Genomic DNA, 14,170 nt, shown 5'->3' with positions numbered 1-14,170 from the left:
AAACAAACCATGGTGCTCTCCAAGTAGAAATATCCCATTGCAAGATCACCCTCCAGGTAGGGTTTTTTATAGTCCAATCTGCTCTATTTACCCTTTCCAAGTTAACAAATTTGGCTTCAAAATCTATATACAATATTTCAGGGGGTTGGTTTTTTTTACCCCTTCATGGCAAAATCTCAGTTCCCCTTTGAGAACTGGGAAGGAGTTGTGGTGCACTGAGCGACCTGGGAAAGCTGGCCATAGTTCTTGGTAAATCTTCTGAGCCTTGATTCTGTTCTCAGCTATATCAGCATAATTGTGTAGCAAGGGAGTTACTCCACAGTTCTCCTGATGTGTCTCAGGTGTGCACCCAGTTTGTGGTGTGCGCAGCTGACAGCACGCTTTCTCCTTAAAGCATAAAGTATCTGCTGTCCAAGGCAAAATGCAGCGTCATTTCGCCCCCCCACCCCCGCCGCCCATAGTCAAAGTGCTGTCTTTCACTTGTCATGATTGTCTTGGCAACGATAAGATATTAGCGGTGGGGAGGGGTAGTAAAAGATTTGGCCATCAGCTGCTGCACTGATCTGAGCTCAGAATCTCTCAAGATTCTCCTCTTTCTTACACCACTATAAACCAGGAGTAAATCCACTGAAGTCAATGGCATTTTGCCATTGTAGGTTGGAAGAGACTCAAGACCCCAGAACACTGGATTTCAGGCTCCCTGAAATACTCTTCTGGTTGTTTATTGTATTGGCGGTTTCAGTTGCTTCTGCCTTTAGGGACTATTTGAAATCTGGCCTCACTCTGCAGTAAAGCCTTCACCACTTTTATTTCTCTGTTTGAACCAAACTCTTCATGTGTCACCTTCTCCATACGTTTAGCTCTGAGCAATGAGATTGTATTACTGATCAATGTCCCAGTTTGTGTGTCTCTCCCTTTTTTATTTCCTCTCCTTTGAATTCGAACGTTTGCCATTTGTAAGTATTGCCTGCTAGAAGGTACGCGGCGACTTGCACTGTTGTCCTCAGCCTGCAGAATAACTGGATCTGTTATCTGAAGCTGCCTTTTAAAATGGTACTTTGCTAGCGAAAAAATACAATGAACGTTATGAGAATGTTACTCCTGTGGAGCAAATTCTTCCCCAGGTACACAGGCTCAGTTCACATCAACATCACTGAGAAATGTGCATGTGTTTCTGTGGCCTTTCATAGCCACGGTGATCAGACTAGACATGTTAAATGCTCACTGGATTTTTTTTTTTAAATAGGAATTCTGGATTCCAGGCATATATTAAATGTTTAAAACCCCATATATAGTATTTCATCTGGGATTGAGACCCCCAGGACCCTGACCCAAACCAATGCGTTATTTTCAATTCAGTCTAAAAGTCAAAAGCACCTACCCCATTTTATTTTAAAAAACAAAATGTCTTGGATTTGTAGGAATAATGATATTCAACATTAGGATTCTGTCTTGTTTTCAACTGTCCTTTGCAAACTATTGTTAGAGAGCTTATTTTTTTACTTTTACACTTTTCTGGTTCTTTTTGCATGAACAGAGAGCAACAATACCCGAAGTTTGAAGGTGCAAACAATTTGATGTTTATTGGGGTGAACTTTTAGCAAGCGTAAATTTAAGTTTCTTTTTTTTTATTTTTGAATCCCAACTTACTTTCTGTTTGCCCCTAATTTATATAGTAATATTTTTAGCTATTCCTTAACCAATTATTTTACTAAAATTTACCTAACCAATTTTAACGTATTGTAACATGATTAGCTAACCAGTTATATTCCACCACCTTAATTAGTTTACACCCAGCAAAATTAATTATATAGCAGACAGAAACAATTACAAAACCAAATACACCTAAAGAACGTAAAGAACTAGCTACATGTTCAATTAGGCCTAACTCAAAGTATGGCTTGAATATCTATATCCTAACAACTGTATTTTCCACTGGATCATTCAAGCCATACTTTGAGTTAGGCCTAATTAAACATGTAGCTAGTTCTTTATGTTATTCTGAAAATCCGGGTGGTAAGAGATGATGGAAATACAGTGGTTGCCATTAATAGCTCACTGTTTGCTAATAGTTACCATACTAGCCTGATAAACTCGATCTGCTTAACGCCAGCCACTCTATACTTCACACTTAAAATTGCCTGCAGTCTGTGGGTCCTGTTTAGCACTCCTCATCCAGGCAAAACACCAACCACGGGGACTACTACAATCCTTGGGAGTCTTGCCTGGGTAAACATCATTACCCTTGTAATTCGCCTCCACCCCCTAAAAGCCGGGGTAGGGGGGAGAATAGCAACCTGCCAGTGAAGTCACTAGGTTGCAGCTATTTCAGACCCACAAGGCAACGAGTTCCTAAGCTGAGGGTGGCTCACAGACCTGCCAGCAGATCCCCCACTCTTCTATTCAGTCACCTCTCCACTTGGGCTCTGGCCTTTCAGCTGTGTGTCTGAACCAAACCTCCGTCAGCGCCTAAAATATCTCATTCTGCTGGGCCTTTCCTTCAGGGATGGGACACCCCGACCTTGTTCTAGTCTTGCACACCAGCCAGAACGGATGCTGAAAGTACCTGAGAAACGTATAGGACAGAACTTCACAGCAGACCATTGCATTATGGGCTATGACTGCAGAGAGCCTGACCCTGCGAGACGTTGAGTAGCTGCAATGCTGATTTCAGTGGGAGATGAGGACCCTCTGCCCCGCATTGGGTTGGGTGCTGATGGCATAAACTCTTTTCTTCAAAGTCAGTTAATGGCTTGCCTGGCAACATCCTCTGAGAGCGTTCAGGAGGATGTTTATGTCGCAAGCTCTGCTGTGCTCCACCTTCTCTTGCCTCATCCAGGTTGCTGCTGTACATGCCTTGGCTCTGTCAGCCCAGCGTAGCTTTGTCCATCACATGCTTTTTTCCTCTCCCTTGTAAAGAGCAATCTCCTGCGTGCTGTTGTAACGCTGTCGTCAGCGGGCAGGATCGAACCTGGGACCTTGGGAGCTTAGTGCAGGAGCCTCTACTGCATGAGCTAGAAGCCAGCTGGCTGTTAGCTAAGACTGTAGAGCAGACTCATTTTATCCCTCTCTCTGAGTGGTCTCGGCGCCACTAGATAGGACACAACACCACACCCAGGAGGTGTGTGGGTTACACAGTGTTTTATAGGTTTCAGAGGGTAGCCGTGTTAGTCTGTATCAGCAAAAACAGCGAGGAGTCCTTGTGGCACCTTAGAGACTAACACATTTATTTGGGAATAAGCTTTCATGGGCTAAAACCCACTTTGTCAGATGCATGGAGTGAAAACTACAATAAGCAGGATTAATATTACAGCACATGAAAAGATGGGAGTTGCCTTACCAAGTGGGGGGGGTCAATGCTAACGAGGCAGTGCAGAAAGGCTGCACAGGGCGGATTTCTGCATCAATATTCCTAGAACCTTTTGAGGATATTTTTTTAATGTTTGCCGGCCGTGGGCCTGACACACTGTAGGGCTGAGTACCCTTAACTCAGGTACACTTAAGTGGGAAGTTCAGCACTGTGCAGTAGGTGCTAAATGCCTAGCAAATAGATTCCTTGCATGAGGTAGTATTGATTTCCCTTGATGTTTCACTAGGTGGCGCCAGATAACTGGAAACCTGACAGGCTTACATCAACTCTTTCAGTTTATGCTGATCCTATCTTTTGATGAAGTGTCAACATAAAGTTACTGATCTCTTTGTTACTATGTAAAGAAGGGAGAACTAGCTGAGCTCCTTTACCGGAGCTAGACCCTGATATACTTCCCATACAGGGAAGAGAGTTGGACTGCACGTTGGTGGGAATCACACCCTCATATTCAAAGGCAAAAGTTGACCCTAAAATCTAGAAAACAATGCAAAAAAAGTGTCCACTTTGCTAAACTGTTTCAGGCGCAGGATTTCTGCCCCAAGCATTCTCTTGGCAGCTGATTTCTTAGTAACGTGGAGATGTTTGCTTTAGGAAAGGCAGTTGGATGAAGTTCCTCTGACATACAGGTGTGAAGTCTAACATCCAAAAGGTGTTATTACACCTAGAGAGTCTAGTATGCAGCCTAAATATAAGCAGCCATTGGCATTTATATTATAGTGGTACCCAGTGGCCCCAGTTTGGATTGAGGCCGTGTAGTGCAAGGCACTGTACGTACCCATAGTGGGAGAGAGTCCATTCTAAAGCAACGAGCCAAAGGAATGGAGGGGAAGAGGAGTACAGAAAGGTGAAGTGATTTGTCCAGGGTCGCCTAGTACATCAGTGTGAGATCCGGGGACAGAATCTGGTTTCCTGGCACCCAGTGCAGCATCTTTACCTATTCCGCCTCATGGCTGCCTCATCCTTGCCTCCATCAATGTAGGTTCAGCCTAGCTCTTCACTGTATGCTGTTAGGGCTGAAGTATCCCATAGTTCTGGTTTGAGCATTGGCCTGCTAAACCCAGGGTTGTGAGTTCAATCCTTGAGGGGGGCCATTTAGGGATCTGGGGCAAAAATCTGTCTGGGGATTGGTCCTGCTTTGAGCAGGGGGTTGGACTTGATGACCTCCTGAGGTCCCTTCCGACCCTGGTATTCTATGTGTTAAAAGGACACTTCCAGGCTAAAAAGGAAAAAAAGACAAAGTCCTTCCCTGTGTTGGTAACAATTCTTTAGCTGATTAAAAGTGAATTTTTAAAAATCTGCTGTACGTTTCACTGCGCTTTTTACTTTTTCCATTTATTTGATTTGGACAATGAACCTCAACCTAGACAGATTCACTTTTATGGTCCAGTCACCTTGCTGGATTTCATTGTTCTCCCAATGTTGTGTGTGGTGGAAGCTTCAGGAGGATGTTTCATTTCATTGACACTTTAAAAAAGAGAAAAAAATTAATAGAATAAATGCCCCAATCGCAAAAATGTTGGGTCTAGGTTACCTGACTCTGTTCCCCTCATCAGAGCAGAGTCACTAATCTGACCAAATCACAACATTTCTTGCTGTGCAGTATTCAAACCTATCTCTCAAACCACCTGGTCCATTTTGTATATGGATAATAATATTCAGAGTTACAGTAGTAAGGATTTGAAAAAATCCTTATGAGCTTTGGAAAGGGCTACAAATACTCATGCTTCAGGGCATAAACCACCCTCTAGTAGGGGGTCAGGAAGAAACTTTTTTTCTTGGGACCAGGTCATTCCATAACAACCCACTTTGGGTTTGCTTGCACCTTCCTCTGAAGCACCTAGTACTGATGTTTTCCTTATGCATGTCTCTGGTTTGTCTGAAATAGGCATTACTACTGAACATTTTCCTCTCGTAATTAGTCTGTATATATTTAACAAGGGGGGAAGACTAAGGCACTTTCACAGAAATGGTTTCATTTGTTTGACTGCCTGATTTTCAGAGATGTGCACCTCAGAAAATCAAACCATCACTGCCTAACACCAGGGCCCATGAACTCTAGTGGAATAAAGCCATATTGCATCAACGGGGTTTGTGACTGCATTTGTCAGTGGCTGCTTGCTTAGAGAGCCTCTTAGGCCATTAGAGGATAGACCTTTTGAGGACAGAGCTTTACATCCCTCTTTTCTGCTGCAGATGGCGTCTGGGAAGCATAAGGACCTACAACCCGGAGCAAATCATGCTCAGTGCTGCTGTCCGCAGGTCCAGCAGGGACGTCAAAATCATGAAGGAGAAATTGATCTTTTCAGGTATGGCCGCTTGAGAGCGAGATCCTCGGAATGTCAGTAAGTAAAGCCAGGGTCAGAGGGAGGAGTTCTGCTCTTATCTTGCCATCAGTTAGATAATGGAGCCTTTTGTTCCAGTACCTCCAGTGCCCCCACTCCCTGAGCGTGCCTCTTATTAGAGATATTGAGGATAGCCCCACAGATCTAAGCGGAGAGCTGACCTGTGTATTGGCTGCTAAGATGGATGGAGAAAGGGAGCAGAGGAGGGGAAGAAAAAATCAGATCTGAGGGCTGGTCTACACTGGGGTGGGGGGGGTGGTCGATGTAAGATATGCAACATCAGCTACGGGAATAGCATAGCTGAAGTCGACGTATCCTATTTTGACTTGCCTCGGGTCCTCACGGCGCAGGATCGACAGCCGCGGCTCCCCCGTCGACCCGCTACTGCTGCTCACCCTGATGGAGTTCCGGAGTTGACTGGTGCGCTTTCAGGGATTGATATATCGCGTCTAGATGAGACACGATATATCGATCCCCGATAGATCGATTACTACCCGCTGATTCGGGGGTAGTCTGGATGTACCCTAAGTAACTGAAAATCTGTGCTGGGATCCTGGGGTTAGCAGCAAGCCAACCTACCTCCTAGTGATTCTCTCAGCACTGGACAGTGCCACTGATGAGGATGTGGCCCTGCAGTCCTCACTCACACATGACCACTGATATTGAGGTGGGAGTTGGGCTTGCAGGGTTGGGCCTCGATATTGCGGTGTGAGGATGCATAATAACTGAAGCTACTGCTTTGTCGGGAAAGGTCCATCAACTACAGGCAGGATCCTGATCTCGTAAATCAGTGTAGGATCTGTCCAGACACAGCTGGGGTAACTGACTAGGAGGTGAGGCAAACCCCAGGGATTTTGAGTTTTTACAAAATTGTGAGGCTTTGGGCCGTTGTTAGTATTGGAGCATTAAGAAATGTACCAAGTTGGACAATTGGATATTGAGGATATTTCTGTATTCCTGTAACAGCTAGGAGCCTGAGTCATGGGCCAGGACTCCATTGTGCTAGGCGCTGCACAAACATAGAATGAAAAAACTGTCCCTGCCCCACAGAGCTGACAATCTAAGTACAAGGCAAGAGACAGATGAAGACAGATAGGTGGGAAGGAAGGAAACAGAGGTGATACCGACCCACATGATAGGCGGTGGTCTCCACACGCCAGCAGCCTTGCCATTGAGAAAGTGTTCTGTAGAAATCATGGCAAAGGAGACTTTTGAGGAGGGATCTGAAAGCCAATGGGGCTTTAATTGTAGAAGCTCCCTTCTCTCCAGCGAGAGACTGTTGGCAGCCTCACACTGCTCTCTGGTGAGAGGAGAATGGAGTGCACTGGGAGGAGCACGCAGAGCTGTTAGTGGCGGGGAAGAGGGAAGTAAACGGTGAACTGTGTAATGGGCTGATTGTCCCTTTTAGGGCGTGTGTAGCAGGCACTTAGTAGGATCAGACGGTTTTGTTTCCAACATAATTGGAGTCACTTCTTTAAATATCAGCATAGTAAGAAAGTGATGCTTGGCCTTATTGTTAAGATCCTAGTGCATCGGTAAAACATCTGATGCACCCGCATTGAGAGGGGACTATGCCCTGCGCTGGAACGCTCATGGACTTCATGATCTACTGCAGTGGTCCCCAACCTTTTTCGTCTGGCAGGCGCCAGATGACGAACCACGGAGGACCGTGGCGGCAGATGAGCATCCGCCGAAATGCCGCTGACAAGCGGCGTCATCCAGAGGCGTCAGGCGGCATTTCAGTGGATGCTCATCCACCGGCCAGTATGCGGGCGCACTTAGACGCCCCGGTGGGCGCCATGGCACCCACGGGCACCGCATTGGGGACCCCCGATCTACTGGATCTTTTCCATCTCTAATTGCGATACTGAGCACTGGCCTGTTTGAAAATTGGAGTCAATTTCTTCTGTTTAACCTTGCTTCATTAAACTATCTTGCAGGTTCTAGCCACTAGATGGCATCTGAAATTGACCTGATTCATTGCCCCCCTCCCCCCCCCTTTATTAAAGACCGTAGTTCTTTAGAAGGTAAGAAGAGCAGAGTGCTCACGCACAGGGCATTAGCTAGCCCTATCCTATGGGTGAAGGTTCTGAAGGGGCTCCGGTCTAGGGGACTAATGACCACTTAAGCACATGCTCTTCCCCACCCCCATTCACGTTCCGCTAACTTTTTATTTTCATTGGCATGTCATTGTCTTCCCAGCCGGGGGTGCACTTGCCACAGGGTTGTCTCAATTGATCTGCATGCCGGGTTGTTGTAGCCCACTAGGCCCCAGGATATTAGAGACAGAAGGTGGGTGAGGTGACACCTTTTATTGGACCAACTTCTGCTGGTGAGAGAAACCAGCTTTCGAGCTACAGAGCGCTCTGCTTCAGGTCTGGGAAAGGTACTCACAACACACGGGGCACAGAGGTACTTCGGGAAAGGTACTCAAGTACCTTTGCGGACTTTGTGATATGACCTGAAGCAGAGCTCTGTGTAGCCCGGAAGCTTGTCTCTCTCACCAGCAGAAGTTGGTCCAAAATAAATATTACCTCACCCACCTCTGTGGCTGCCATATGAGGAGGGGCCTGATCCTGATGTTGCTTATACTGATATAAATCTAGTGTACTTCACTGAAGGCAGTGGAATCACCCTGGTGTAAAATCACTGTGGGGTCAGAATCAGGCCCATATATTCTGCCGCTGACTTGCTGTGTGAATTTTTTTTTTGTGGGGGAGGGGGTGAGATGCAATTCAATTAACTTCTCTGTGCCTCAGTTTGCCTGTCTCTAAAAATGAGAACCTTGGGGCCTGAGGTGCTGAGCCACCGCTAACCAGGTCCTGAGCTCCATGAACTTCCATTAACTCCAGTGGATCAGCCTCTAGGGAGTGCATTTGAATAAGATGCGGCTGGGGACTCCAGTGATTGGCAGCACTTGAATCATGTCTTCATTTGTCTTTCCCCTCCCCCAGAAATAAACAACGGCGTGGAGAATGCAGATGAGCTGTCGTTGTGTTCTGAAAACGGTTACTCCAACGAGGGCATCGCCCCCATGGATCATCGGGACATGAAGCTGCGCATGGACTGAGGAATTAAAGGCCCGTGGCACGACACCCTCCCCCCGCAGTATTCCCGTCTGCGATGGGTGGTATTCACGCTGTCTGGGATGGGGGAACACTCTATGGAACTACTGAACATGCAGAGACCCCTTCTATTGCTCTGGTTGCTGGCTCCTGACATACTCTGGACTGTGAGGCTGGGGCAGCTTTTTGTAAATATGTAGAAAGTCCTTTTTTTGTCTCTTTTGTGTATTTTTGGGGGGTTGTATGTATTTCTTCCAGGACACGAGTGGGACTAACTTGTGCATTGAAACAGGAACATTTTGGCCGAATCTGATGAAATATTGAGGTGACATCTTGGACACTGGGGGAGACAGGCGGGGCATGGACCTGATCTTCCCCCTCCACTCCACTCCTCCCCTTGGTGCAGCGATTGTTAGCTGAACTTGTCTAAAAACTATGTTGTGAAGTTCTTGTGACGTGTCATTTCTTTCTCTGGCTAATGAAGTTTTCGCTAATCGGCTAGAGGGCTGTTCAGAGCTTCCTTGCAGGAGGGAAGGTGCTGCTCAGAGAGTGTGTTCGGGATCAGGTTGGCGGAATCACTTTCACGCCTTCCCCCAGAATAGCAGGACCGAGGCATGCAGGGATCATATGAAACATATGATAGAAAGTGCTCAGAGCAAAACCCTTGGCAAGTTGGATGGCCTATACTGCAGTCCTTCCCCAGAGAAATCTCCCCTAGATGCTACTGGCCTGAGTGAAGACCTTAAATAGACCCCTAGTTGGGATTTCATAAGTCAGTCTCCATGAAGAATCTCGATTCCATGATGGCTAATAAAGAGCACTCCCCACCCTGTTCGTCACCCTGATCCAGCTGAAGTGGTGTAGGTGGTGTAGTTTGTGTTCACCCTTAAACTGGTGGTGGGGAAGGGAAGTCACAATCAGCAGTGGCCTGGTAGCCGGTGTTTCTCAGTCACAGGTCAAGGAGCTCAGCTTGAAGAACCGAAGTTTGAAGCAGCAGCAAAGAATGCTGGATTGTAAATAGTAAAGCACAAAGTGAAGCAGTCTAGGAGAACAAGGGAGACCTTCTCCTTAATTCTTTGTTGTTGTGTCGAAGCAGTATCTTTTTTTTAAAGACTGCACATTAATTTCCTCCAAAGGAGCGACAATGACAGAAAATGAGGTGCTTGCACAGAATAGGAGCTACCGTTGGCATTTTTTCAGTGCAAGAGGCTTAAACCAAAATCCTACATTATAGTAAAAAAGCCCAGAAATCGAGTGGATCAGTGATGCATTTTTTCCCCCTCTTCCAAATGTCAATATTTATTTTTCTCCCTCAACTCCTCCTCCCACTCCCCCACACACTGGGTCTCTCTTTCCACACATCACAGTCTGGGCACTTGCCCTTTCTGACTGTAATTTTTCCCTTCTCTCACTGAGATGCTATTTAGCTCTTTCACGATTTTGCCTGTTCTAAAGTCTGTTGCAGCCGGAGAAAAGCCTCCCAGAGACTTCAGTAGGCTTTGGCTCAATCCCTAATCTTTTGTGGTATTTGTTAGTTTTGCTTCTTTACTGTAGCTTGGCTAACACAGAAAGGTGGAATATGGGAAATATCACCCATCACTTCTTTGAAGTTCATCAAATGCTGCCTTGAAAATCAATTGTGTGTGAAATTTGGCTCTTGATGAGGGATTTGAGCCAGGTCTGCGATTCTTCAATCAAAAGTGAGGTGAAATGGGATTTATTTGCAGAGTCCTGCCTGGCAATCATGAAGAAACTGAAGCCATGGCATTTACCTTGCTAAACAGAGAGCAAACTCTGTTTCGGGTTTGCTGTAAAGTTGTATTGGATGCCAGACATAGTGTGTGTTAATCAATGGCTTTGCCAAACCATAGTCAGAATAGAAATATTGTCATGAAATTATTTTCAAACTGATTTAAAACTGTAAACATTCCCCAGCAGTGTTAGAAAGCCAAACCCAGAGGTGTTGTGTCTGGTGCATAAGAACTGGGAAGTGAAACTGACTAGAAACAGAAAGTGAAACTGAGATCTAACTGAATGAAGTGCAAAATGTCAACAGCATCTAGGTGGTGGGAGGAAAAAATTTTCCTTGAATCTTTTGTTTTTAATAATCAAAGATGTAACACAGGTAAGGAATTAAATATATTTATATTATATAAACGTGTGGCTCAATTATTGTCCTTTAGATTCTTAGCAGGGTTACACCACTGTAAATCCAAAGTACGGCTATTAAAATAATTTGAATTGACTGGATTTTTACCAGTGTAGCTGGCATCAGAACCTGGCCCAGGGTGTGACACACAATACACTACCCTCTTTCATGGTACTCTTTCAAGTCTGTGTGAAACAAGGTGGCTTTCTGCAGAACTGAAAGATCTTATATAAAGTTGCACTTCCTGGTGCAGTATTGAAACATTCCAGGCTGATTTGTCATATCAACTGAAAGACTTTCTTACATCTCAGCATCTGTTGATGGTTACCTGCAAGTTTGGTTTTTATCCTTGGAGATGACTTTGTGGAAAGGTCAGACACTTTTTTTAAAAGTTGGGGTGGGTTAAAAGAAACTCAACAAGGCATTGTTGACTAAACAAAGTCGATTCACAACACAAATTTTTGCTACGAGCCCCAGACCCTCCAGGTTATACAGTGATTATTACCACTGTTGCCCTAAAGATTTACTTAATTTTTTTTAAAAGTATGAGCAGGGCCGGCTCCAGGCACTAGCCTGGCAAGCAGGTGCTTGGGGTGGCCGCTCCGGAGAGGGGCGGCACGTCCAGCTATTCGGCGGCATTTCAGTGGACGATCCCTCACTCCTGCTCGGAGCGAAGGTCCTCCCGCCGAATTGCTGCCGCAGATCACGATCGCGGCTTTTTTTTTTTGCTGCTTGGGGCGGCCAAAACCCTGGAGCCGGCCCTGAGTATGAGAGTTTTCAATGAAAATATATCTAGCCCCAAATGAACCCCCCTGCCCTCTGTGAAATAAACATACAGTATTCCTCTGCTGCTGTGATGCTGTTGTGTTTTCTGAGCTTGCTTACAAAATGCTCTGGTCTTTACAGTGAAGTAGCCATTCTCTCCACAGGGTGAGACTGAGGGGTTCTGCTGGGGCGCTCAGGGCTCTCCTTTGTGAGACCAGAAGCCTTAAAACAGAGGTGGGCAAACTACGGCCTGTGGGCCACATCCGGCCCGTGGGACCCTCCTGCCCGGCCCCTGAGCTCCTGGCCCGGGAGGCTCACCCCCAGCCCCTCCCCTGCTGTTCCCCCTCCCCCGCAGCCTCAGCTCACTGCGCCGCCGGCACAATGCTCTGGGCAGCGGGGCTCTTGCAGAGCCGAGGCCTGACCCGGTGCTCTGAGCTGCGCAGTGGCGTGACTGGCTCCAGCCGGGCAGCTCGGTGCTGTCCTGGTGCTCTGGGCAGCACGGTAAGGGGGCAGAGAGCAGGGGGGGTTGGATAGAGGGCAGGGGAGTTCGGGATGGGGGTGTGGATAGGGGTCAGGGCAGTCAGAGGGTGGGGAACTGGGGGGCTGAATGGGGGCAGGGGTTCCGGGGGGTAGTCAGGAAGGAGGGGGGGTTGGATGGCGGGGGCAGTCAGGGGCAGGGGTCCGGGGGCAGTCAGGGAGAAGGGGTGATTGGATGGGGCAGGAGTCCGGGGGGGGGGGGCAGTCAGGAATGAGGAGGAGTTGGATGGGGCAGTAGCAGGCAGTCAGGGGCAGGGGGTCTGGGGGCGGTCAGGGCACAGGGAGGGTTGGATGGGGCAGGGGTTCCAGGGGGGCCATCAGGGGGCGAGAAGCAGGGGGGGTCGGATGGGGGCGGGTGCTGAGCCACGCCCTGGCCGGGCCACGCCTCCCCAACCGGCCTTCCCTACAATTTCAGAAACCCGATGTGACCCTCAGGCCAAAAAGTTTGCCCGCCCCTGCCTTAAAAGGAGCTTGCAAGAGCAGGGTTATGGCCAGCAATCTGGACAACTTCAGACTGTCCAGTTGTGATCCACCTACCTAAGATTCCCCTCTGTGGTTTCAGCTGGATTCTGTAGGACAGGAGGTGAAGACAAACTGTCTTCATGTTCCGGTGCACTGCTAAACAGCTGCTCTACTCACCCCAGAAATGGCTGCATTTAATTGGTGGGTGAAGGGATTCTTGCATCTACACAATACAGCTGGGTGGGGAGATGGTTTTCCTGGCCCATGATTACTTTTGAGTTTTAAATTTTTTTTCCTGTTTTAAATCAGGATGAAAAGTGAAAATTTTGAATATTCATGAACCAAAATACCAACTTTTTTTTTCACGTTTGGGTCAATTAAAATGTTCCAATTTTGGCCTATTTTCTTTAAGCTTTTTTTAAAAGTTTAGTTAGCTTAAATTTTGAAATGAAAAGTCATTTTGAACTGAAATGTTTTCACAATTTTTAATTTTTTTCTTGATGTTTGTTGGAGTGGGGAAATTCCTTGAACCCGACGCTGTTCTTTGATCAGTTTTGGTTTCAACAAATATACATCTTTCAACAAAAGCTCCCACCTGCCCGAGGCCGAGGCCTGGTCTGTCCTCACATGGCCCAAAGCAGAGGGAAGGAGATGCATTTTTTTCCTGCTCCCAAATCAGCGGCCTGGCTGTGCATGTTGATTTTTATCTTCGCTTTCGTTGACAGCTTAACGGCAATGTGGTACCCTGACACTGCTCATTGGTGTTATGCTATCCCCAATGGATGGACAGATGGATCTGATAGGAATACTTCCTACAGCCTTGTGTTCAGTGGAATTAGACGTATGTCACAGAGTATGCCTGGGTAGAGCCAGGGCCGGCGCTTCCATTTAGGTGACCTAGGCGGTCGCCTAGGGCACCAGGATTTGGGGGGGGGGGGGGGGCAATTCAGCGGGGGGGGGGTCCTTCCGCGCTCCGGGTCTTCGGTGGCAATTCTATGGCGGGTCCTTCACTCGCTCCGGGACCCGTCGCCGAAGTGCCCCGAAGACAGGGAGCGCGGAAGGACACCTCCCCCCGCCGCCCCCCTGCCGCCGAATTGACGACGACGACCGGGAGCGCGGAAGGACCCCCGCCTAGGGCGCCAAAAACCCTGATGCCGCTCCTGGGTAGAGCAGGGGGTATTACATACAGTATGTGATGGAAAAGCTGAGCCGCGTAGCGTAGAGGTGCCACGTCATACAGGACAGAGGATCTTGGGAACCAACCGCTGGCAATCAGGCAAACAACACTGCGTTTCCAGTTGGCCAGTGATTCATATGCAGTGTGCAAGACTCACTTATGATTCACGTAAGCCCCAACCCCTTACCAGGCCGCTCAAAGGAGCAGGAGCTGCCGAGCTGCCCAGGAGTGGTCCAGAGCGCTGGCGCTGGTGCCGGCGGCGCGGCACGCTGAGGCTCTGCGAAAGGGGGGAAGGCGGGGGAG

General features: G+C 47.6%; 1 protein-coding gene across 2 annotated transcripts in view; it reads left to right on the top strand.

Annotated features, from left to right (window-relative positions):
• GDPD5 (glycerophosphodiester phosphodiesterase domain containing 5) overlaps positions 1–10,928 on the top strand; it is a 325,483-nt gene extending 314,555 nt beyond the window's left edge. For both annotated transcript variants that reach the window (XM_065581769.1, XM_042850476.2), the window contains 2 exons: positions 5,564–5,676; positions 8,667–10,928. In XM_065581769.1, the coding sequence (XP_065437841.1) occupies positions 5,564–5,676; positions 8,667–8,782 (229 nt within the window). In that variant the 3' untranslated portion in view covers positions 8,783–10,928. The remainder of the gene's footprint in view (positions 1–5,563; positions 5,677–8,666) is intronic.
• The last annotated feature ends 3,242 nt before the right edge of the window (positions 10,929–14,170 follow it).

The sequence above is a fragment of the Chrysemys picta genome, chromosome 1, assembly GCF_011386835.1.
Source record: "Chrysemys picta bellii isolate R12L10 chromosome 1, ASM1138683v2, whole genome shotgun sequence".
Classification (NCBI taxonomy): Eukaryota; Metazoa; Chordata; order Testudines; family Emydidae; genus Chrysemys; species Chrysemys picta.
This window is presented reverse-complemented; position numbering and strand designations above follow the sequence as displayed.